This window comes from Lipotes vexillifer, unplaced genomic scaffold, assembly GCF_000442215.2.
Source record: "Lipotes vexillifer unplaced genomic scaffold, Lipotes_vexillifer_v1.1 scaffold240, whole genome shotgun sequence".
Lineage (NCBI taxonomy): Eukaryota > Metazoa > Chordata > Mammalia > Artiodactyla > Lipotidae > Lipotes > Lipotes vexillifer.
The window spans coordinates 7,613,499-7,639,361 of NW_006797481.1; the positions used below are offsets into that span (position 1 = coordinate 7,613,499).

A 25,863-nucleotide genomic window follows, 5' to 3' on the forward strand; every position below is an offset into this window, starting at 1 on the left:
GGCAGAATCAAAAGACGCTGTCAGATCAGAATAACACAGGCTGAGTGTGTCGGCCTGGGGCAGCGCGGGGCCTCCCAGAGTCTGGCCATTCTTCCCGCCCTGGCCCGGCCATTGTGTCCTGGGGCTCCGTGAAGATCAACAGGGGGCTGGCGAGAGGCGCCTTCTAGTTAGCGTGTGTATTAGTTTGTTGCGTTTGTAAAGCCCTGTGGGATCCCACACAGTGAATGTGATGGTGCTTTGTAAATATGAGTTATTATGACCATTTGATGCTTTTGAGGGCTGTGTGAGGGATAATTTTAGAACAGCAGCTCTGGTGGGCTGACCTCCATCTGGGGAAGCGGGACCTCCCCCTCAGTGGAGCTTGGACAAAACATCCATCTCATTAATGCTGCAAGGATGTGGGAAGCCAAGGCCCCCATTAGAGGAACTATTGGAGGCCCATTGCCCTGGAGACTGGGATAAACTGCCAATCCATTTGGGGCCCAGCTTAAGGAGGACAGCCACCCCAGGCTGGTGGCAGAAGCATCTTTCCTCCCATGACGGATGCCAGTCTGCCGAGTTCCGGAGCTGAAATTAGCCGCCAGGGCACGCGGGTATGGAGAACTCATGGACCTCTTTTGAAAGAGCACTTCTTTGGGGGCGTGTAGGATACGCACAATTGGATCAAGTGCTCTGTGAGGATGATGTGGAGGGAAGGTGACCTTCCTGGGCAAAGAAAGCCACTGAGATGTGTAAGGCAGCCGAAATAACTAAAGAATCAAATGACTCTAATGTGTGAGGATGAGGGCAAAGCTGTGCCCACTGTGATAAAGAAGAGGAGCACCCAGGGTTCCAAATCAAAGAGCCTGCGAAGTCTAAAGGCTCCCAGTGGCAAGGCAAGAACCTCAACAGAATAAAAAAAAAAAAAACCGGGGAGGAAGTGATGACAATCAAGCAAATAGTATACAGGGAGACAGGAGACGGGGGTCCAGCACCTCTGGGAGAACCCCAATTTGGGCTGTGCCCTGGAGTTGACCCTCAGTTACAGAGCCTCAGAGGCTGGGATGCATTGAACACCAGAGTGGGGTGACCTCGGAGTTTGATGCTGTGGATAGATCGGTGTCATTTCCTAGCCCAGATCTGGCATGGAGGCGCTTATTAGGAAGGCACCGCAACAGACCCCTTTCCAGGGAATGATAAGGGCTTTGACTCTATTTGCTAGTCTAACATTTGCGGGACCATCAGAACAGGAAGCGTGATGCTGGAGGGGCTGGTTGGTCTGTCATTGTCTGAATGCCCCTCCCCTTCCTCATACCTCTTGGTCCAGCCGGCTAAACTCAGTGGTGACCCAGGAAATCTAATCCTTTGGGCCCTGATTGTGATCTATCAGTAAGGTGATTACCCCAGCGATGACTGGTTCTGTACTTCTCGCTGCTTGGACAGAATAGGCGTCTGGCTCCTGGTTTGTGGTGTTGGAGCTGGAGGCGGGGATGAAGGTGCAGGTGGCGAACAGCAGCCGCCGCGAAGAACGATTAGCTCCACCGCGCTTGGCTCAAGCTTTCCGTGGTCCCCTCTAGCTCCAGACCCGGTTGTGGGGTGGCATGAGGGCACTTTGCTATTTTCTGCCACTGTTCCTGGGCTTAATCCCCCGAATCCCCTGTAGCACAGAGCCTCAGCCTTGACCTCTATTTCCAAGTGACAAAAGTAATGTTCTTAAGGGCCCCCTCACCTGCCCTGGCTCTGGGAATGAGTGAGAGACCGACACGGTCTGGGGCTGTCACTTTGTCATCTGTTGGTGATGTGCCTCGCCTGCTGTCTCCCTTCTCTGTGGCGGAATAAAGAACAGCCTTCCGCTGGGATCTCCAGATGACTCCTTTCATGGAGCCATTCCCTTATCTTGAAAAAAAAAAAAAAATTAGCTACATGAAGGCACGGGAGATTTTGATGCCTCCATCGGTGATGTGGGTCTACCTGAGGACTGAGAGGATGTGATTACAGACTCCCCGAGGGTGTGTGAGAACAATTTGAAAAGGGAAAAAATGAAAGAGGAAAAGATGTGAAATACGGGGGTCAGGAACTCGGGCAGGTTCCTGACAATCAATTGAATTCAGGGGAAGGCTCAGTGCAGGCACCAGGGATGCTGTGACGTGGCATCAGAGGTAGCCCAGGGGCCCCCAGGAAGTCAGTGGAGCCAGTGAACATGTGGGTGCCAGGACCCAAGGAACAGAACCTTCGGCATGTGGGAGGAAACAGGGTTCTTGAACTTTTGAGTTTTGGCATCTAGAAGCTGTAAGCCTGAAACGCTGAAAGTAAAAGCAAAGACAGAAAGAAGGGGGTCAGGGGCACCTGGTACCAGTGGGATGTAGCAAATGAGCCAGACCCACAGACCCCAAGACCCACCAGAGCAGGGCCTGATGCTCAGGCTGGGGGCTGAGAGCCGAAGCCCTTTGTGGCCAGAGCTGGGGAGGTCCTCAGGATGGATGTGGGACCACGGGCTCTGCCATTCTGGGCACCAGCAAGACAGAGGGTACGTGTTTAGGAACCACTCCCACTGAGAACCAGCAACATTCCAGACGTGGAGCTACTCCCCGCTCACTCATTTCTTTGTTTCCCCAACTAGAAAGTCTACAGAAACTCTTGGGAACAGACCCGGGATGGTGGCTATGACTTCAGGCTGGATGCCATCCCGTTCCAGACCGCCCGGGCATCCAGGGAGATTGCCAGTGATGTAAGACCTCACATTCTCTCCCTCCTCTCTCTCTCTCTCTCTCACTGATAGGTTTTGCTCTGGTTTTCCCAGATCTGTTGAAAGGCAAACCACCGGGAACCAAAACTGAACAAATATTTCAAATGAAAAAAAAAAGTTGGCCTTATTTTTTAGCATCTTAGCCAGAAATTTGGAATTGGGGAGGGTTGTATTCCCACTCCCTCTGTTTTAAGAGAGGCACTCTTAAAGGTTGACGCATGTGGACAGTACCTAGAAGTCAATTTACGTATGATTGATTTGTTGACCTTTAATTGAGGGACTATTTTATTTTAGCTGAAGTGCACTGTGATGGGGTAGAAAGAGATTGGGTTCCCCCCTAGATTGGCTTGAGTTCAAATCCTGGCTCAGTCACTTAGGAATTGGCTCTATGGTGTTGGGCAAGTTGCTTAAATTCTCTGAACTCAAATATCTCCGTCTATGATATAGACATCTAATACTGGTCTCCTAGGATTGATGTAGGGGTGAAACCAAAATGGTTCATAGTGTCATGCACAGAACATGACAAAACACAGCAGCTTCCGTTACTGAATAGGAAGATATCATTAACTAGGTACGTCATCATTCATGAGTGGCTTGTTACTGGTCCAAAGTGAGATAAGTACAGAAATCAAGAGCAAGCATTCAGAAACGTTCTTAGCAATTAGACGTTACAACCTCCAAGCCTGTGACTGGTGGACTTCTCAGCCTGAGCAGAGTAGAGGCCAGTTTTTATGTGTGGTACCACTACATACTAATCCCAGGCAGGAGGACCGCATATTGGACTTTGACAGATTGGAAATTTTAAAAAGCAAAACAAAATGAATCCTGTCCTTCACTATAGATGGTTTGAGGAGCATTGGACTGGGTCCCTGCAAGCTGGAAAGAATCAAAGGATGAGCGGCTACTGAGACAGTGGACACATTTTTGCTGTTGGATTATTGACCATTACAGCAGCAATAATACGAGCAGCCAACACTCGGTGGGCATATGAGCCTGGGCCAGACATGAAGCTCAGCCCCCACTGAATCCTCTCAATGTCGCATGGGGTGGAGGTTCATTCTCCCATTTTATCAGGTGGGGAAACCGAGAAACCAGAGAGACTCGGTAACTGACCCAAGGCCACACAGCTAGTAGGCAACAGAGGGAGATCCAGATCCCAGGTCTACTTGAATCCAAAGCTGTGCCCTTAACCCACTGTTGAACCTCCTGTTGAGATCCTGAGGACTGGTCCTAGAAGGGAGGTGGGCACCCATGACCCCCCTCTGCATCCCTGACCTGCAGTTCCGGTACAGAGAGGCCTTCCTGCGGGACCGGGGCCTGCAGACTGGGTGCTGCAGCATCCACGACGACCCGAGGATGAAGCGTTTCCTCCGTGTCAGCAAACTCCAGAGTGACAATGAGTACAGGAAGGACTTCGCTAAGAGTCAGTCCCAGTTCCACAGCCGCCCAGACCAGCCTGGCTTCCTCCAAGCCAAGAGGAGCCAGCAGCTGGCCAGCAGTGTGTGTTACAGACAGCCCCTGCCCTAGCCCACCTGCGACCCAGAGCAGCCGGGCCTGAAGCATGCCGAGAAGGCCCACCAGCTGCAGAGCGATGTGGGCTGCCCTCACTCCCTGGCCGAGGCCCGGCCTCTGGGGCCTCTTCATAAGAGATGGCCAGAATCCCACGTCCCCTGTTACCTTCAGGGAGGACCTGGGCTGAGATAGAACCCAGGAGGTCTAACTCAGTAGTAGTGCCAGAAGAAATGACAAGAATTGCAATGCACTGAGTCCTTCCTGTGGGCCAGGCTCTGTGCCGAATGCTTTCTGAGCGTCGTGCAACTTAGCTTTCACAACCAGCCCATCACTGCCCCAGTTTACAGATGGGGAACCTGAGGCTTAGAGAGGTGAAGTGACAAACTCAAGATCACATGGCAAATAAGTGGCAGGCCTGGGATCTGAGCCCCATTTGGTCTGATGTGAGAGCACAAGCTCTTGATTGCTGTGCCGTACTCTCTCCAAGGGATCTTAGTAGTCGCCTGGACCGTGACCTTTCTCTGGGGGGCAACTGAAGCCCAAAAAAAGGAAATGACTTCCGTAAGGCCACAGAGCAAGTCAACATGGGAGCTCGGACTTGAACCAGGTCTCTGACCCTCCACCCCCGTTACAGCCCCATCACTTGAATGGAAAGATGCAGAGGACAGTGTTATGCTGGCCCAGCTCCCAGCACGCAGGGTCCTCGATGCCAGGGAGCTCCTGCTCAAGCTGAATTGGCTCCCTTGACGGGGCTTCACTGACAGCATATCCTCCAGGGCAGGCTTTTTAAGCCTCCCCCCAAAGCCTGCTGACCTATTCCTCTTGCCTCCCTCCTTCCCCCAAGGTTAAGTACAAATCAGACTTGAACCTGACCAGAGGTATTGGCTGGACACCTCCTGGCTCCTACAAAGTGGAAATGGCTCGGCGGGCTGCAGAGCTGGCCAACACGAGGGGCCTGGGTCTCCGGAGAGCTTACGTGAGTAGCGGGCTGGCTTGCAAGGCCATGGGGGAAAGGCAAACTCATTGTTTCTTTTCAAACTTTATTTTTGGCCAAAGGTCAGCTGGCTTTAAAGACGTGTGAAATGCAGCTCAGGCAAGGCGCCTAATTTCATGGGTCTGAGGTGACCAGGAGGATGACACCCGGGTTAAACTTCCTGCAGGGTTTTCTCTGAAGTCACAGCCATTAGTTCTTCGGAGACAAAACGTGCCGGGGCTGCATCAGTAGCAGCCGCGGCAGCCCAGGCTGTACTGACTGTTTGCTCGTTACATTCACGGAAGGGGTCAGGGACTTGCCGGCTACAACAGTCTGGGTTTTGAACCCTACTTTGTTCGGAAGAAAGATGCCACGTCTAAATGAGAGATTGGCTTTACTTCTCTCTCTTTCTTGCCTTGAGGATCATTCTTCTTGGGGAGGATGGAGGAGGGAGAAAGGAAGGGAAGGGCGAGCACTTTAGACAGCTTGTCCTGTGGGAGCAGGACAGGAGGTTCGTCTCAACTCAGGGAGATGTGTTTGATTTCTGCAGGGGGGGCAGGAGGCTGTAGAGACCGGAGATGATCAGAGGGGGGATGTGAACCCAGATGCCACCGAGATTCTTCACGTCAAAAAGAGGAAGGCCCTGCCGTTGTGAGTGGGCGGCGTCCACCTGGGATTGTTGGGAGAGAAGCTGGAGAGGAAGTTTGCACGCCAGGGACATACGTGGCTTCAGTTGGGGCCAACTGTGACTTAGAGAGGTGAAGTGACAAACTCAAGATCACATGGCAAATAAGTGGCAGGCCTGGGATCTGAGCCCCATTTGGTCTGATGTGAGAGCACAAGCTCTTGATTGCTGTGCCGTACTCTCTCCAAGGGATCTTAGTAGTCGCCTGGACCGTGACCTTTCTCTGGGGGGCAACTGAAGCCCAAAAAAAGGAAATGACTTCCGTAAGGCCACAGAGCAAGTCAACATGGGAGCTCGGACTTGAACCAGGTCTCTGACCCTCCACCCCCGTTACAGCCCCATCACTTGAATGGAAAGATGCAGAGGACAGTGTTATGCTGGCCCAGCTCCCAGCACGCAGGGTCCTCGATGCCAGGGAGCTCCTGCTCAAGCTGAATTGGCTCCCTTGACGGGGCTTCACTGACAGCATATCCTCCAGGGCAGGCTTTTTAAGCCTCCCCCCAAAGCCTGCTGACCTATTCCTCTTGCCTCCCTCCTTCCCCCAAGGTTAAGTACAAATCAGACTTGAACCTGACCAGAGGTATTGGCTGGACACCTCCTGGCTCCTACAAAGTGGAAATGGCTCGGCGGGCTGCAGAGCTGGCCAACACGAGGGGCCTGGGTCTCCGGAGAGCTTACGTGAGTAGCGGGCTGGCTTGCAAGGCCATGGGGGAAAGGCAAACTCATTGTTTCTTTTCAAACTTTATTTTTGGCCAAAGGTCAGCTGGCTTTAAAGACGTGTGAAATGCAGCTCAGGCAAGGCGCCTAATTTCATGGGTCTGAGGTGACCAGGAGGATGACACCCGGGTTAAACTTCCTGCAGGGTTTTCTCTGAAGTCACAGCCATTAGTTCTTCGGAGACAAAACGTGCCGGGGCTGCATCAGTAGCAGCCGCGGCAGCCCAGGCTGTACTGACTGTTTGCTCGTTACATTCACGGAAGGGGTCAGGGACTTGCCGGCTACAACAGTCTGGGTTTTGAACCCTACTTTGTTCGGAAGAAAGATGCCACGTCTAAATGAGAGATTGGCTTTACTTCTCTCTCTTTCTTGCCTTGAGGATCATTCTTCTTGGGGAGGATGGAGGAGGGAGAAAGGAAGGGAAGGGCGAGCACTTTAGACAGCTTGTCCTGTGGGAGCAGGACAGGAGGTTCGTCTCAACTCAGGGAGATGTGTTTGATTTCTGCAGGGGGGGCAGGAGGCTGTAGAGACCGGAGATGATCAGAGGGGGGATGTGAACCCAGATGCCACCGAGATTCTTCACGTCAAAAAGAGGAAGGCCCTGCCGTTGTGAGTGGGCGGCGTCCACCTGGGATTGTTGGGAGAGAAGCTGGAGAGGAAGTTTGCACGCCAGGGACATACGTGGCTTCAGTTGGGGCCAACTGTGAAAACAGCACCCCAGCCCATGCTCCGATCCTGCTTTATTAAAATAACAACTCTCTGAAAGTGGGTGGAGAATGTTGTATTTTGGTCCTCTGTCAGATACCTAGAAGTGGGTGGCCCTGTTGCGTGCCTTGAGTATCTGGGATGAGGAATAAAGATGTAAAGGTGACCCCCACTGACGCCAAGCCGTCTGAAATCTCACATTTGCAAATGTCCGAGGTGAAGGCAGTCGATGAACACTGATTTTCTAGAAGCTACAATTGTTGGAAGGGAAGCAAACATCATATACTGCAGGTTGATTCTCTCATATCTGGGTTTCCCAGGAGGGAGACTGAGGAAGTGGCGGCCATGCTGGTCCAGGGCACCCCAGGCTGGGCAGCAGTGGTCTCTGCTTAGAGCCTGGACACTCGGAGGCGTCAGGGGCTGTCCACGGCTGCCTGTGAGGTCTCGCCTTGGCTGGGTGTTAAGGAGGATGGGCTGTGAGCTTTGGAAGACACCTCAAAAGCTAGCCTCCCTTTCCATGGTGGCTTTGATCCAAGTCAGGAATTTGGTCACTTGGGTGTAGACTCCTGGCTTCTTCCCACACTCCAGGCCCCAGCTCACGATCCCATAGACGTAGTAGGTACCATCCTTCTCACAGGTCAGAGGGCCTCCAGAGTCACCCTACAGGAAAAGGACTCAGGAGTCAGCTCTGTGGATAGGAATACATTCAGAGACAGCCCCACCCTCCGTGAGGGGATGCCAGGCGGGGGAGGGGGGAGACTACTGGCCGGCCCTGGGGAAAGTAGCAACAAGGCTCTTCCAATGCCTCATGTGACGCAGTGCTCTGAAGGGAGAGAAACAAATACCAACCTACGTCCTGAGTCAGTGAGGGCTTCCTGAGTCAGAGAAGCCATGGGGCCGGGGCCCAGTGCCAGGCCCAGCCCTACTTCCTGACCCGCCGTGACTCTTAGTGATACAGGTATTACAAGGGGCCCTCAACGTCTCATTCCGGCAGGGATCTGGCGGAGGCTGATAGGTGCCCTGTTTGGATAGATCCCTTCCAGGGCCCACAAGGACACACACATGGCAAGGAGGATGGGGCTCAGAGGCAGCATGGCCTTGATATTTAACATGGTCCATGGAGTTAGATCTGCTGGGCTCCAAACCAGGCTTACCACCTGCTGGCCAACGGGGCCTCGGTTTCTCACACTGTGAACCGTGGATAGTAACAGAACCCCTGCCCCACCCTGAGGGTCTTGTGAGGACTAATGTTTGTAAAACACATAGAACAGTGCCTGGTTCATATTAAACCCCCAGTTACACACACACACACACACACACACACACACACACACACACACACACACTCTGCTGCTTATGCACCACGACTGGTAGGATTTTTAATGAATTGTCTCTTTCAATCTTAGCCACAATCTGCTGATTTTATGGATACACTCTTTTCGTTTTATAGATTAGACACGTGAGGTTGGAGAATTATTTCGGTGCAGTGGGTTGAATGTTTATGTCCCCCTGCCCCCAAATTCATATGCTGAAGCCTAATCCTCACTGGGATGTTATTAGGAGGTGGGGCTTTGGGGAAGTGATTAGGTCATGAGGGTGGAGGCTTCATGCATGGTATTAGTGCCATTATAGTGGAGACCCTAGAGAACTAGCTTTCTCTCTCCACCATGTGAGGACACAATGAGAAGTTGGCAGTCTGCAACCTGGAAGAGGGTCCTCACCAGAACCCGCCCATGCCGGCACCTGATTTCAGACTTCCAGCCTCCAGGACTGTGAGAAATAAATGTCTGTTGTTTAAGCCAGCCACCAAGTCTAAGGTAATTGGTTATATAGGCCCGAGCTGACTAAGCCATTCAGTGATTGATAAAGGTCACAAAGTAAAGGATAGAAGCAGGTTTCAAACCCATGACCATCTGCTTTTAAAGCCTACAAGGGAAGCCCTTGAAATACCTAGGGAATTGAACAATCTGTTTTCTTATTCGTCTTCTAGGGACTTAGGGAAAATCAATCCCATCTGCCCACACACCTCCTTTGAGTAGGTGGATATCTGTGTCTCCTTGGGAAGGGGCAGAGGGTCACAGTACAGCCACAAACCCTGGGGAGAGTGACCGTGATTTCCCATCTCCAAAGGGGCTCAAGGCTGGGAGATCATTGTTGGGTCCCTTTGTAGGAAGGAGCTCAAATTTGAATGTGCCCATGCTGGTCCCCCAAAGTCCTATATGGGGGCAGGTGTCAGGCAGGTTCTAAATTGGCTCTGGCCACAGAGAAGCCACTCAGCCAATTAGTTTATTAGGGTTAAATCACCCTCCCCCTTCACACACACACACACACACACACACATATTTAAACCCTAATGGTTAGTCAAGATTATTGTGAATTCTCTGGCGTCTCATCTCTCTTCTTCCAAACACTGGTCTTTGGGACTGTTCCCTGCTTATTGGGATTTGCAGACAAGCTGCCCAGTGCTGAGGCCATTTAAACACAGTGGAGCAAATTCCTGCTCCGCCACGTGCCACCCGGGTGCTATAGGCCAAGATGATTTCTCTAAGCATCTGTACAACGGTGATAATGACATCCCCTTCACCAGATGGTTGTGAGAATTAAGTTGGACAATGTGGGCAAAGTGACTGCTATGGTTATTATGCTGAGTCGTCCTGGTTTGATGTGGATTCAGATTTGCCAGAGGACAGACGTGTCCCCTTTAGCTTAATGGCAGGTGGGTCTCTAAACCCACCTCCCAGCCCAGGGTTCTAAGGGCCCTCTGTGCCTGGTGTAAGGTCCTGTCAGCCCCTCCTTCTCCAAGTACCATTTGGAGTCTCTGACCTGGCAGGAGTCTTGCCCAGGCTTTTGGAGGTTTCCTGCACAAATCATACTGTCATCGATCATGTGGTCATATAGTTGGCGGGAGTTGCACACAGTGTTGCTGATGAGCTTGACTTTGGCGTCCAGGAGCTGGTGGGACCCGTCTCCTGAGGGGCAGAGAAAGGAGGTTTGCCACTGTAGAGATCAGGCTGGAACCTGCCCCACCAGAAGCCAGCAGCAGTCAGAAGAGGGCCACCAGACCTGAGCTCGGCAGGAAGCGTTTTTACAGGAGATGGGCAGAGCAGCCTCATCTTTCAGGGCTGGGGACTCTTTGCTGTCAGCCTTCACGATGGTTCTACAGACCTTCAATCCTGTGCTTATCCCATGCAGCAGAATCATTTATGCCCTCCTCTGTCTCCCCAGCTAGACGGTGAGGTTGGGCAAGCAGGGGTGGTGTCTTAAACCTATTTTTAATTTCCCATGCCTGACAGAGGGCTGCACGTAGTAGAGACTTCATGACGCATGAAGTGCCCTGGTTGATCACCTAGAGTACCTGCTTCCCAGAGCAGACGTTTCCTTGCCTAAAGAACCTCTGTTCTTCTCAATGTGCTCTTGTCAGCACGATGATGCTGAAAGGTCTACATGGACTCCAGTGAAGTCAGCTACAAAAAGCTTTCCTGGTTATAACCCTAAATCTAATTATCCATCAGAAATCTTCTTTCCCAGAAGCCTTCTGACAAATGTGTATATTACATTTCACTTTCTTCATGAATATGTGCCTATTTAAAGTGATTCTTGCTTTCCATTATTAAGAACAAGATCTGGGGGGAAGAGAAATCTATTTTGAGTATTTGAGAGAGACTTGATATACACTTCTGAATTTCATATGTGAGAGGATGTAACCTTGTCAGTACTATAAGAAAAGTAGCCCTTTGGTTACTTTTTAAGATCAGACCAAATCCTAGAGATAAATCAATAGCTTGATTTAACAAAAATTTATAGAACGCTACTATGTAGAGAGCCTTGACCAAAGCACCGTAGTAGAGTCAAAGGTGAATGAAGGGCTTCCCTGGTGGCGCAGTGGTTGAGAGTCCGCCTGCCGATGCAGGGGACACGGGTTCGTGCCCCGGTCTGGGAAGATCCCACGTGCCGCGGAGCGGCTGGGCCCGTGAGCCATGGCCGCTGAGCCTGCGCGTCTGGAGCCTGTGCTCCGCAACGGGAGAGGCCACAACAGTGAGAGGCCCGCGTACCACAGAAAAAAAAAAAAAAAAAAAAAGGTGAATGAAACCTGACCCCTGCCCTCCGGGGGCTGCCTTAATGAATATCTCTGGAGAATTCTATCATCTCTTGTTATCAGGATTCCAAACCTAGGATGTTATTGGGAAACTGAAACTCAGCTGTCCAAGTCAAGTGACAAAGCCAAGAACCTAATACAAGTCTGTCTGACTCCAAAATCCATCTTCTTTCTAATTTATCCTCTTTCCAATGTACCTAGGAAAGGAAAAAGTTCTCCATGGATACAGGATCAATGCTTGGTGAAAGTCAAAGATCTACGGGTTGGGGCCAAGGACAGATATGGAGGTCAGAGAAGACTCCTTGAAGGTGATGAGATTTAACTGGAGCTTGAGAGATGGGGCAATCTCTTTCTTTTGTTTATACATTTTGAATATAACACTGATATCTAGTTCAGGAGGGCAGTTGAGTGTAACCCTTTCTTGTCTGGTGGATGTAACTCACCTGGGCCTCAGGAGAATGCATGGCCAGACTCACCTGTTTCTGTAACACCCCAGCCGGAGATGTGACACTCAGTCCCAGGGGGAAAGGGACCATCAGGCAAACATACAGTTTTCACATATTTGGATTCCAGAGCACAGTGACCATCCACTGGCTTTAGCTTGAGCAAAGCTAGGTAGAGAAAGGGGAAATGGGCAGTGATATCCTCTCTGTCAAAGAAGCATCAGCTTCGGGCTTCCCTGGTGGCGCAGTGGTTGAGAGTTCGCCTGCCGATGCAGGGGACACGGGTTCGTGCCCCGGTCCGGGAAGATCACACATGCCGCGGAGCGGCTGGGCCCGTGAGCCACGGCCGCTGAGCCTGCGTGTCCGGAGCCTGTGCTCCGCAACGGGAGAGGTCACAACAGTGAGAGGCCCGCGTACCGCAAAACAAAAACAAAAACAAAAAAACCCAAAAAACAAACAAACAAACAAAAAAGCATCAGCTTCAACTTGATTGGAAGGTGGACCTAGCAAAGCCCCATTCCCAATACCTAAAAGAACTCTCCCTTGGTCATTTCATTCTTTCAACTTTCAATTTGGAGGAGTAATAACACTTCAGGCTGAGTTTTAAATTACTTCTAATCCTTTTTTTTAAAAACAGGCTTTAAGGGGGAAAAAACGATATTGAGGAAGCAGAAAGAGTGAGAGGTCTGTGAATGGAGAAACAGGGGACAGAACTAAGCAGCGGGCAGATCAAGTACATCATTGCCTACCAGGTGCCAGGTGTGCATGGGGATACATGAACATCACGTCACTTAGCACATAGGAAGTGGAGACTGTACATCAGTGTGCCCGTTTTACAGAAGAGGGAATTGAAGCTTAGAGAGGTGAGCCAGCTGTTAATTCAAGGCTGAACTCTCTCCACAACGCAACGTTCCTAGCTTCTCTTCCCCTCAATTTAAGAACTTGTGCACATTTATCTGCAACACTAACACAGACCTTTAAGAACTAAAAAACTGTGGAATAAATGCTCTACCTTACAGGGTCTATGAGGGACCAAGAAGGCAAGAGCACCTTCTAGAACCAAACCTCAGCTTTCCATCAGTAGAGAAACCCACCCAGGACAAGACCCATGGGAGAGCCACGATAGAAGAGACTTGCCAATGTCATTGTAGGGAATGTCGTCTCTTTCGTCATAGTGGCTGTACTTGAATATCTTCTCCACCCCAAAGCTCTGCTCGTGGAATTCTGTCTTCTTCAGGTCCTGGTCCCCTAGCACCACTTTTAGATATTTGGCTTTTAAGCTACAAGGGAAAGTAAGATGATCAGGAACCAGCCCTGGAATTTGAGAGCCTGGAGCCACACCCTGGCTCTGCTCCTGGTCAGCTGTGTGACCTCTGACAGATGACCTGACCTTCTCGCGCCTCAGCATCCCCATCTGTAATCATGGTCTTGCTAAAGAACTCTCCTGCTCGTCTTTAAGTAGCTAGTTTTGAGGCTTGCATGTCATAACACATGTAATGCACGTGGTGAGCATTCTACGCATGGGAGCTCTCTTCTATCTGGTTGTAAGGAAACATCCTTTTGCCCTTGGAGCAAGATCCGACCCCCAGGTCCTGCCAGAGTTGCCAAGATGCTGCTCAGATGGGGAGAGAAGAACACCCCTGGAGACTGCAGCCACCCTAACCTCTGCTCCCAGCAGGCACCTACTCGGTGCAGTGGGCGGCAGTCAGCACCCAGCAGGGGTGGATCAACGTCCCCCCACAGAAATGGCCCTGGGGCATGGAGATGGTCAGTCGCAACGAGGTCTGCAGGGACGCCTGCCATGGGTGCTTGCCCGCTGTGCTCTTAAAGCCGCCGTAGATCCTCTTGACCTTCCTGTCTGCTATCTCAGTCCTCCCACATGAGGCAAACTCGGGTAGTTTGGTCAGGGGCTCTGTGTTGGCAACATCTGTGAAGCACAAGAAAAATAAATCACACTTCTCACCCTCCCTCCAGATCCTCAGAAGGACCTTGTCAGAGGCATGGCTCTGCATCCAGAAGCTTAACTAGTGTCCAGAGCTAAGAGACTATACTGGTGCATATAGGATAGGCACGTGTGCAGTTAGCATTTGTTGAATACATTGATTAATACAAAGCGAGTCTATAGAATTAATGATGAAGATGTTGCTTTTTCCTTCTTATTCTGACACGTAGACAGACACATAAAAAATGTTTATCACTTATACGTGGAATCTAAAAAATACAACAGATTAGTGAATATGACGAAAAAAAGAAGCAGACTCACAGATATAGAGAACAAACTGGTGGTTAGCAGTGGGGAGACAGAAGGAGGGAAGGGCAAGACAGGGGTAGGGATTAAGAGGTATGAACTATTAGGTATAAAATAAGCTACAAGGATATATTGTACAATGGGGGAATATAGCCAATATTTTATAACTATAAATGTAGTACAACCTTTAAAAATTGTGAATCACTGTAGTGTACACCTATAACTTACATAATATTGTACAGCAAATATACTTCAATAAAAAAATGTGTGTATAAATATATAAATCCATCTCTGGGTATGTATTTAACTATTTGTTAATGCACACATATATTTTGGAGGATTTTTTGGTGCCTAGGGGAGGATATTCAGATGAAATAGAGCGAGGGAGAGAAGACATTTGCACACATAACTGTCATGCAAAGGGGAGAGCAACAAGTGTTGCATGGATGGTGCCCAATCTATTCCATGCAGTTTGTAAGAAGGGAGAGAGAATATTTCACTTGGTAAATCTTGGAGGACTTCCTGGAGGAGTGGTTACTTGGGTTGATTCTCAAAGAATGGTTGGATATGAACAAGAGCGGGTAGGGGACAGAGTATTACAGACAGAGGTGACCATAAGAGCAAAGGCACAGAAATGAAACTGTCCAGGGAAGTAATTCCATTGAGCAGAGGGAGGGTGCATTGCTTCAGACGTGGGTAGAGAGGTGGGCTAAGGCAGCGAGGCAGGAAGACTGTGAGGCTGGAATTCAATCCATGCTGTATCCTGAGAGGCTGTGGAGACCCAGCCACTGTTTGATCACCACTGTACACTGAAGGCCTGGCACAGCGCCTGACATCCAGCGAGCAATCGATCAATATTTGCTGAGTGCACTGACTGGGAGTCAGGAAGCCTGAGTTTACAAAGGTATCCAAGTCTGCTCGACCTCCCGAGAGGGCAGCAGAGGATTGGGCAGTTGGGTTGCCACTGGGATGGCAAATGGTAAAGCAGGTGTTGTGGAAGGACAGGGGTAAGACAGAGAAGGAGTTCCAGGAACATCTGTCTATGGCTCTGCAACCTCCCCACTACCCGGGCCTCCAGACAGCCACAGACTTACCTAGGGCTGAGCAGGCGGGGACATCACAGTACTCCCATTTCACCTTTGCATTGTTTACTTTAAAGAAACACCAGGGCTTTTTGTCTCCATCTGGGTTTCTAAAATAAAAAAAACAAAACAAAAACAAAGTAAGCCGGAGTCAAGGCTTGGTGAACTCGCTGGACTTCATTAGAAGTCCTTTCAGTAAGAGAGCACCAAGCTCTTGCATCCCCCTGGGACCACATTGCATTCCATTCCTCCAACAGGTTAGCAAACCTTGACATATAAGGGTGGTTATAGTTTTGGGGCCAAATCTTAATTTCCAGAGGAGAATCTCAATAACCAGGACGTAGTTCACGAGCTTGGTGCCAGATCCACGGGACATATTACATTGTTCATAGGAAAATAAATGATATCCATGTTGAAGATTGTTCTTCGTCAGGAAAGTGAAATAACTACAGAAACATGGTGAGAGTAGGGCTCCTCTTCCCGAACCTTCAAATTCTTTGCATGGGAATTCTCTGAGAGTGGCTGCTGGGGGTCACCCTGAAGACAGTCCCATGGAGGGAGCAGCTCAAGGTAAGTGAAAGTAGAAGGAAACTTGTGTCTTGCGCTAGGGAAACCCTCTTGCTTAATGGAACCAGTTTAAAGCCATACAAAAACTCTCTGTTTCTATATGTAGACCCTGCATGTCCTTGGCCTTGGTTAGACAATGAGCTGTGGGAGGAAAAGCCAACAGGATGGTCAGGAAGACGGGGAAGAAGGTACCTAGTCATCACCAGGGATAGAAATGGCATTATTCTTATTTGTGAAAACCTGCACGTCCTTGTGTCAGAGACCGTCATGCTAACCAAACATTCCATTTTCCATTTATCCCTTTGAAGTTCCATTTATCCCTTGAAGTTATGTGGGACGATATGACTACTTCTGGCCAATGAAATATGTGTGCTAAGATGATGTGTCACTTCTAGGCTAAGGTAGTAAAAATCTCACGCTCCATGTTCCAGTCTCTCCTTGCCCTTCCTGTGTATTTGAGCAACTAAGCGAAGCTAAGAATACCCCCTACCTCCACACCCAACCTACATGACACACGTAGCATTAATGGGAAATTAACATTGATGTATTCAAGCCACTGGGATTTGGGGGTTGTTCATTACAGCAGCATAACCTAACCTATCCTGAGTTGGAAAATCTTCCTCGAAAGAAAACTGATGAGTTTCAGTGTTCCGTTCCAAAATTTCAAAGCTGGCCCAGGAAAACTAGGAGCAGGGGGGAGGGACAAACAAATCCTTCCACTGACAAGTGGCCAAGATGGAGCACAGGGAGGATGGTAAGCTTTACCTGCAGAAGTTGTGCTCCCCAATCCCATGGGCCTCAGCATCCTCCATAAACATGTTGTAATTCTCCTTCAAGAGGAGGTGGGAGTTCCAGTAAAGGCATGAGTGCTGGTTGACTGTCTTACTCACTTTCCCGCGGTAAGAGTAGCCTTCACCAACATAGCAGTCATCGGAACCTTGGAGAGAGCAGTTGGGAATGTGAGAACTGAGACCAGCTGGTGTGCCATGCCTGGAAAGGACTTGGCAGGTATATCAGGTGGTGAGAGGATTGGGCCTGAATACTGATCACCCTGAGGTTTCACTACGAGTTCCCAGAAATAAGGTGGTTTGAACGCTCCACATTCAACCCAGCTTAAAAACAAGGAATATCATGGGGGTGGGGGTGAGAGCTGAGTTCTTTAATTTTGGCTCAAACAAGAACCAGTGGTAGGTAGGTTGAGGCCCAAGGATACCCAGGAGTGTTTGACTTGCCTGCACTATATCCCAGTTTATTATTTCCTCTATGTGGAGCCAGACATACCCTACGCCCTTAGGTTGGAAGTTCGAGGCAATAGCAGAGCTTGGGAATTGACTTGAACCCTGTTCTGGCAACAAAATGCAAACAGATAAAGGATTCCAGAGGCCTCACATGTGTCCCCGAGTTTCTGATGAAGTGGTGGTATAGACCCATACCTATTTCACAGAGTTTCCCCTTGAACTGGTCAGGACAGGTACAGGTGAACTTGGATCTCCGCCTATGCCGGGAGCAGGTGCCGCCATTTTGGCAGGGATTTGGCCTGCATGCAGGAACCGCTGTGAACACAGGAAGTGGGTCCAGGAAGGCTCTTTAGAAGGAGTTGCAGCTACATCTGAGCTGATGAGGAGATATTGGTGGCACTTTTCTGGTGTCCATCCTTTCACAAAAATGGGTCACCAAAGGGGAAAGAGAGACCCACTGACATGCAAGAAAACACACACACAAACCTTGAGAACATAAGCAAACATGGATGAAGCAATATGATGGAGGCCAGCAAAAAAGAGCATATAAGTAGATGGGTCGCTCAGTAAGGAAAAACAAGATGCATAGACTGAGCAGGAATTTGGGGGCCAGTCTGAGCTAGGCTGAAACTTAGCTCTGCCTCTTGACAGCTGAGTGACCATAAGCAAGTTAGCTAACCTCTCTGAACTTCAATTTCTTCACCTGTAAAACTGTTTCTTGTAGTGTTTTGGGGACAATGTGAGAGAGAATGTAAATCTCCTGGGACAATGCCTGACTCATAGCAGTGAATAAATATACATGGCCCATTCTAGGAAAAGACCAGGGCTTACTTCCTAGATGAAATGAGTTTCAAGATGATTTTTTTTTGTTGGGAAGAGACACAGACAAGTCAATTCTCACTGGACTTTCCAGGGATAATGAATCTTAAAAAGTCCTAGTTAAAAGGGCCATCTTGGATGCCACCAAAACATTGGATGTATCTGGACTTCCACACAGGAGGATATTGACATCCCAGGCACAAGCCACGGTAGAGAGAGCTTAGCATAGAAGAGGCCTCCAGCACTTACCTGTGGAGCAGTCTTCACCCCTGTAAGGGTGTTTACAGGCACAGCGGTAGTAAGGAGAACTCTGAGTAATGAGACAGTCTCCTCGGCCACATGGGTTGTTCTTGCATTTGTCTTGCACTGTAGGAGATCAATAGAGAAGTAGGGACAAAGTACAGGACATTATTTGGGGCACATTTTACTTTGAGACATACTTGTACAGTACAATGTTTGGGAGGGGAGTGCGGGGGCGTGGGGAGAGGTGGTGTTGGTGACTGATAGAGCATGTGCCCCCTGTCCATGGTTCTGAAACATCATGCTGCCCACCTAGACAAGGTTTCTGTCTTATCCTTGGGTCATGGATGATTGCTTCCCAGCTCCTTATGAGTGTCTAGGGCTCGTAGTCTTTATTATGCTATTTTTAAGCCTTTTTTTTTTTTTTTTTTGCGGTACGCGGGCCTCTCACTGTTGTGGCCTCTCCCGTTGTGGAGCACAGGCTCAGGACGCGCAGGCCCAGCCACCATGGCTCACGCGCCCAGCCGCTCCGCGGCACGCGGGATCCTCCCGGACCGGGGCACGAACCCGCGTCCCCCGCATCGGCAGGCGGACTCTCAACCACTGCGCCACCAGGGAAGCCCTATTATCCTATTTTTATAAACACCTTGATAATTTTGACACCTTCAAAAACGTAGAGCTGCAATTTGAGTTTCTCCATTGTATAGCTGATTTTATATTCCATTTACAATTTTGTCATTCTTCCAAGAAGTTGAGGGATAAACCCAGTAACTATGTTTGTGCCTGATATCCCCAAACCATCCTGAAAAATTTACTGAAAGACTTTGTAGGATTGAAAATGGTAGGAATAACTGAAGAGGGCACAGAGAAAACAAGTCAACCATAAAACCCTCACTTCCTCCCCCACCCCACTTAGATGGTTGCTATATGTGACAGAATCCAGGTTCTCTCTAGGGGTGCAATTAGCCTGTAAGAATTCTATTCCCAATACCTTATTACATAGCCTCATGTTATGCCCACAAGAGGTCACTGAAAGTGGACACACCTTTTACCCGAGTCTCCACGAGTGTGGATGGCAGGAAGACAGAGCATGGGGCTGGGAGTCAGGCACCAGGTCTCTAATTTCCGCTCTTCTCTTAATTAGCTGTGTGACCATGAGCAAGTCCCCTGTACACTCTGGGCTCCCTTTCTCTAACAAGGTTGAGCCTTATGTGCCCTGAGAGCCTTCCTGCTCTTGTATATGAGAACAACATTTCTCTGTTGAAGTTGGTCTAAACACTCTAAACAACAACAACAAGTCCTGAGTTTAGAACACATCTTGGTCAGAACCCAGCTATTATCTCCTCTTACCCTCAATGTTCTCATCTGTGGAATGGACATACTAGTCCTATCTAACATGTAAGGGTGAGGACTCAGTCAGATGCTGCCTGTGACCATGCTGAGGAATCTATTATGCACAACATAATATGTGTGATTGTCAGCATTTTCACGGGATTACTGAACCCTTCTTTACCTCCTAGAATTGGAGGAGAAACTGCCTCTTGTTCAACATGGAGGGAAGATTGGATCCAGTGAAGGTCCACTCACCATTCTGACACCTGTTTCCAGAGAACGGGGCTGAACAGCTGCAGGTGAATGTGGCCCCGCTGATGAGGCAGTCGCCACCATGTGCACAGGGGTTGGACAGGCATGGATCTAAAACACATGGGTGGAAGTCAATGTTGCAATGAACAGCAGGCAAGAAGCCCCCTGCCTGCTCATTGAATTTCCATCTCCTGCCCCAAATGAGAGAGGAACTGCCTAGCCAGTGATTGGGGAAAGGGGGAAACATGCATTGACCTTAAAGAGCCAGGAAAACTGCCATCACAAGACCAGAGGGAGGGATTCAGGTTAGTAAGAGGAAAGGCAAGAAGGAATCGTGACTGTCTCCCTCAGCCTGGCTTTGGATGGGGCCTTTCTCGTTGAGTAACTCCCCTTTCCCGTCATCAGTGTCTCTCTCCTCCCAGGCTCGCTGGGAGTGCCACGAGGTCTGTCTCTGATGCCGAAGGCATTTCACAAGCCTGAAGACCTCTCCTACTCCCAGTGCCCAGGGGTGGAGGTCAGGAGTGGGGAAAGAAATCCCACCCCTAATGAAACACAAGCTTTCTGAACATCAGGAAAGAAGACCAAAGGCAAGAGGGGGACAGAAGAATTGACGGCGAGGAGGAAATGACCCAGTGGCCTTCATCTTTCTTCAACTACTTGTTCAGTTAGATTTTGTCATATTTCATCTGTGCCTTTGGCTTTTCATGGTTGTCTGAATGGATCTTCCCTTGGGGAATTCTTTATCCTTCTGTTCACACACATTGTTCTTTGGTTCAGGAACTAGGATCCCTGGGCCTGGCTCTTGTTTTGATGGTCCCTTCTGATGTTCCCCTGATGCCCTGTATCTTGGCCCTGCCTTCCAGGCCACTTCGCAGTTACACAGCTTTTATTCCAGCTGCTAAGTGCTTTCCATTATTTCTACTGATTTACTCACATGGCTTTGCTTAGGCCCAGCTTCTCATTTTCCTTTCTGTCTCAAGAAGCCACAAAAACAAAAACAAACGTGGCCGAAGCACACTTGTGAGCGCGCGTGCACGCACGCACACACACACACAGCCATTGTGCAAATCTTCTGAAGAGTGAAAAGAGAAAAAAAAAAAAAAACAGCACAGCACAATGCCAAATTTGTGAATGCTACAGTTTGATGCCTAATGCTAAGACAGACTCTTCTGCATAATTAGGACTACCTGTCATGAAAGCTCTGGGGATGATTTTGAACATGACTCTAACCCACAGTGTCGGGAGAGCTGGATGCTGATGCACTAACTTGCTGAGTGACCTTGGCTAAGTCAGCTCCTCTCTTGGCCTCACTTGCTTCACCTGTCATTTGAAAGTGGGAGAGGTGGTCTCTAAGAACCTCCCCAGTATTCATAGTGTGTAATTCTAACTGAAAAAAAGCCAGTCTAAATAATTTTTTAATACCTATTTTATGATGCTGGTCAGAGAGGAAGAGAAGAGAGAGCCCTTGCATGTGGTCACACATAAACTCCCCTCCAGCTGTGCTGGAGCCTCCCAGGAGGGCCCCCCAAACAGCTTTGGTACCTACCGTCCTCTGCATAGTACCAGTCAGGATTCTCGGGATGGCCTAGGGCACTGCTGGCATTCCCTTCCTGGTCGTAATTCTCTTGGCTGTACTCATAGTGGTCGAGAGTCCAATCTACCGATGTGGGAACAGGACAGAAGAAACCCTGATCGTCAGACCTAAAGAAGTCACCATTTTATTTCACTGAAAACCCCCTTTCCCAAAGATTTCTAGGTCCTGAAGGAGGGTTCATGTGTCTTTCCAGCTCCTGACACTGACGGGACAGACAGAAGGGGTCAGGCATCGTGAGTTTTCACTTGAGGTCAAGAGCACGTGATTGGAAATGGGGAAAAGACAGCCTGGCTTTTCACTAACCGTGACCTTGGACAAGCCAACTGTATCCTCCGTGCCTCAGTTTTCGCACCTGTAAATTGCAGGAAGATGGCTGGGGCGCAGGAAGTCTCCAAGGTCCTGTATGAGATCTGCCCAGGGTCAGATCCAGTGGCACTTGAGTGCCTTGTTGGGTGGTTCTGTGAATGAAGTTTCTCAGTGGGACTTTATCAGTCACCTTAGCTGAATAAAGTCAAAGAAACTTGTCACTTTTCTTTCAGCTTCAGCATCAAACTACTCCCGAGTTATTTATATAGAATCATCTTAACTGTTAATACTTACTGAGTCTTTACTATGTACCAGGCTCTGGACTAAGCATTTTACATGAACCACCCCATTCCATTCTCATAAAAATCTAGATGTATTACTATCTCTACTTTAAGCTTAGAAACCTGAGGCTCAAAGAGGTTAAGTAACTTGTCCAAGGTCACATAGCTAATAAATGACAGCATAGGAACTAAGGCAGTTTATCTCCATATATCCCTTAAGTTGAACTCTCTCAGCTGCTTCAGCAGGCCTCTCATGCTGCCTCAGATAATTCACAATTACCCTTGGGAAAGGGGTCCTATGATTCCCATTGCATATCCAGCCTGCTAATTAGGGATTGTCCAAGGACAGCCTTGAGAAGGTTCTTGCCTACTGAAAGAAAGGGCAGTATATGGCATTGCCCATGGTTGTAAACCTTACACTAGACCAGTCCACTAGGAAGAGCAGGTGTGTGTAAGCCTGGACTCAAGCTCTTTGTTGTCTGGGGCCTTGGAAGATACTGATAGCTCTGTGGCTGATGGAGAGGAGTTTGGGATTTGAAGAAAGTTGGTTGACTTTGCTCTCTCCAGCTGGCAGGAGTATGGCAAGTCAGCAAGTTGAAGCTGTAAGGAAGCTGTCCAGAGATGCATATGATAATGAGGCAGGAGCAAATGCAGAGAGCCGACTTGAAAAGGCACCCCCACGGAGCCACAGCGATGGCCCGGAGGATGGCACTTTACCTATGCCCGATTATCAACCACATTATCTTATTCGCCTCTCAGTCATTCCCTTATAGTCTTTATCTCTTTGGCTTTTGAAAAATCGACTTTTGCACAATAGCTGTTTTATATTTCCCATTAAAATGGAACTATCTTTTTATTTCCTGTTTGAATACGCCAACTCTGGTTCCTTGCCAAAGTTTCACCTCATTTATCACAGTGTCAAGTCAAGACTCCCTTTGCCTCCTCATTATTTCTCCCGAGCCGCTTTTCCCCACTATGAAAATGCTCTCAGAGGAGGCCACCTTTCCAGGCATGAGGATCTAGGTTGAAGATAAGGCCATTGTCTTCCTGGAGCAAATAAAGTTTCTTTCCATCTAGCATGATAAAGCAGAGAAAGGGTGAGAAAGTAAGGGGAAAAAAATGTTTTTCTGAGTTTGACATGAAAGATTTCAAACTGACATTTGGAAGAGACAATGAGTTTGGTAATGAGAAGATTGCCCCATTTCTTTCTTTCTTTTTTCTTAGGAGAATTGATTTTTGTTTTTCCAACAGGTGTTTATAGATAAGCGCCTTCGAATCGCTCCTCTAATTTCTCCCATCACTCCCACAAGTCGGGGGTCAGACTGGATAATCTTGGTTAGACCATTAAGAATCATTTCTTTTGCAGATATTTGGAAATGAGGGAAGGTTTTTCATAAAGATGGAATGGTATGATTTTTCCAGGTGACAGAGGATGGATGAAATGTCTGTTGGAGGGTTTTGATTTGAATCCAACCCTATTTACAAGGTCTGTTCACCTCTCAGTGAAGCTAAGGAGGGAATAAAACACATAGACTTTGAGTTACATTCCTGCCAAGTGAGGCATTAAGTCCCTGCTATTCTCCAGGGTCCAGGGCCCCTGGTTGAGGTGCAATAGAAGCAGCAGAGGCTCAGTGGCCCCAGATTGCTAGAAGCCATCCAGTTGGAAGACTGTGCAAGGGAAGGCCAAGATCCTTGACATTTGGGGTGGGTTGCAATATGTTTTGAAAATGCTTTTTAGAAGAGTCACCTGGGAGGGTTTCTCTACCTCCAAACTTAAAGCTTATTTTGTCTTTTCTATTCTATTGGTAGTTCATCCCATTGCCTATGTAAGAAACATGTATTGTGCACCTACAGTGGGACAAGTATTATGCCAGGTGCAGGAAGGCTTTGGGAACAATGGAGAATTATACAAAAAAGAGTGGGATGTGGCCTCCAGTCAAGGAAGCCTCGAATCCGGGGTGGATGGAGGAAGAAAGCCAGCCAAGGAAGGAGATGAAAGGGTAGTGAAGAGGCAGGGGAGCTGGATGTGGCCAAGTCTAGCTGACAGCCTTAAGTTCCACATTGGCACTCTGGTGTGGTATGAGCCAATCTGATGAAGTAAAAGAGACCTGATTCTTCACCTCTCCCTGTGGCCATGCTTCTTACAATGTGCCTTTGCAGCTCCTCTCACCAAAAGATGGAGTCACAAATCAATAAAATTAGAAATGAAAAAGGAGAAGTTACAACAGACACCGCAGAAATACAAAGCATGCTAAGAGACTACTACAAGCAACTCTATGCCTATAAAATGGACAACCTGGAAGAAATGGACAAATTCTTAGAAAAGTATAACCTTCCAAGACTGAACCAGGAAGAAATAGAAAATACAAACAGACCAACAAATCGCAAGTAATGAAATTGAAACTGTGATTAAAAATCTTCCAACAAACAAAAGTCCAGGAACAGATGGCTTCACAGGTGAATTCTATCAAACATTTAGAGAAGAGCTAACACCCGTCCTTCTCAAACTCTTCCCAAAAATTGCAGAGGAAGGAACACTCCCAAACTCATTCTATGAGGTCACCATCAGCCTGATACCAAAACCAGACAAAGATACTACAAAAAAAGAAAATTACAGACCAATATCACTGATGAATATAGATGCAAAAATCCTCAACAAAATACTAGCAAACGAAATTCAACAACACATTAAAAGGCTCATACACCATAATCAAGTGGGATTTATCCCAGGGATGCATGGATTCTTCAATATATGCAAATCAATCAATGTGATACACCATATTAACAAATTGAAGAATAAAAACCATATGATCGGGCTTCCCTGGTGGCGCAGTGGTTGAGAGTCCGCCTGCCGATGCAGGGGACGCGTGTTCGTGCCCAGGTCTGGGAAGATCCCACATGCCGCGGAGCGGCTGGGCCCGTGAGCCATGGCCGCTGAGCCTGCGCGTCTGGAGCCTGTGCTCCGCAACGGGAGAGGCCACAACAGTGAGAGGCCCGCGTACCGAAAAAAAAAAAAAAACCATATGATCATCTCAACAGATGCAGAAAAAGCTTTTGACAAAATTCAACACCCATTTATGATTAAAAACTCTCCAGAAAATGGGCATAGAGGGAACCTACATCAACATAATAAAGGCCATATACGACAAACCCACAGCCAACATCATTCTCAATGGGGAAAAACTGAAAGCATTTCCTCTAAGATCAGGAACAAGACAAGGATGTCCACTCTTGCCACTATTATTCAACATAGTTTTGGAAGTTCTAGCTACAGCAATCAGAGAAGAAAAAGAAATAAAAGGAATCCAAATCAGAAAAGAAGAAGTAAAGCTGTCACTGTTTGCAGATGACATGATACTATACATAGAGAATCCTAAAGATGCCACCAGAAAACTACTAGAGCTAATCAATGAACTTGGTAAAGTTGCAGGATACAAAATTAATGCACAGAAATCTCTTGCATTCCTATACACTAATGATGAAAAATCTGAAAGAGAAATTAAGGAAACACTCCCATTTACCATTGCAACAAAAAGAATAAAATACCTAGGAATAAACCTACCTAGGGAGACAAAAGACCTGTATGCAGAAAACTGTAAGACACTGATGAAAGAAATTAAAGATGACACCAACAGATGGAGAGATATACCATGTTCTTGGATTGGAAGAATCAACATTGTGAAAATTACTCTACTACCCAAAGCAACCTACAGATTCAATGCAATCCCTATCAAATTACCAATGGCATTTTTCACAGAACTAGAACAAAAAATCTTAAAATTTGTAGGGAGACAAAAAAGACCCCAAATAACCAAAGCAATCTTGAGGGGAAAAAATGGAGCTGGAGGAGTCAGACTCCCTGACTTCAGACTATACTACAAAGCTACAGTAATCAAGACAATATGGTACTGACACAAAAACAGAAATATAGATCAACAGAACAGGATAGAAAGCCCAGAGATAAACCCACGCACCTATGGTCAACTAATCTATGACAAAGGAGGCAAGGATATACAATGGAGAAAAGACAGTCTCTTCAATAAGTGGT

The 25,863-nt window shown here is 48.2% G+C and overlaps 2 protein-coding genes across 2 annotated transcripts in view; one reads left to right on the top strand and one right to left on the bottom strand.

Moving 5' to 3' along the window:
* The window catches only part of NRAP (nebulin related anchoring protein), a 71,044-nt gene extending 65,179 nt beyond the window's left edge, over positions 1–5,865 (top strand). The window contains 4 exon segments of the mRNA XM_007469623.1: positions 2,600–2,707; positions 4,007–4,318; positions 5,082–5,213; positions 5,761–5,865. Of these exon segments, the coding sequence (XP_007469685.1) occupies positions 2,600–2,707; positions 4,007–4,318; positions 5,082–5,213; positions 5,761–5,865 (657 nt within the window).
* Positions 5,866–6,623: 758 nt separating this feature from the next.
* Positions 6,624–25,863, bottom strand: part of HABP2 (hyaluronan binding protein 2) — a 37,446-nt gene continuing 18,206 nt past the window's right edge. Inside the window, exons 3-13 of the mRNA XM_007469622.1 lie at positions 21,181–21,291; positions 19,638–19,745; positions 18,060–18,176; positions 17,187–17,306; positions 16,519–16,690; positions 15,199–15,296; positions 13,543–13,783; positions 12,994–13,136; positions 11,890–12,024; positions 10,141–10,286; positions 6,624–7,977 (exon numbers count right to left, since the gene is read on the bottom strand). Of these exons, the coding sequence (XP_007469684.1) occupies positions 7,813–7,977; positions 10,141–10,286; positions 11,890–12,024; positions 12,994–13,136; positions 13,543–13,783; positions 15,199–15,296; positions 16,519–16,690; positions 17,187–17,306; positions 18,060–18,176; positions 19,638–19,745; positions 21,181–21,291 (1,556 nt within the window). The 3' untranslated portion in view covers positions 6,624–7,812. The remainder of the gene's footprint in view (positions 7,978–10,140; positions 10,287–11,889; positions 12,025–12,993; positions 13,137–13,542; positions 13,784–15,198; positions 15,297–16,518; positions 16,691–17,186; positions 17,307–18,059; positions 18,177–19,637; positions 19,746–21,180; positions 21,292–25,863) is intronic.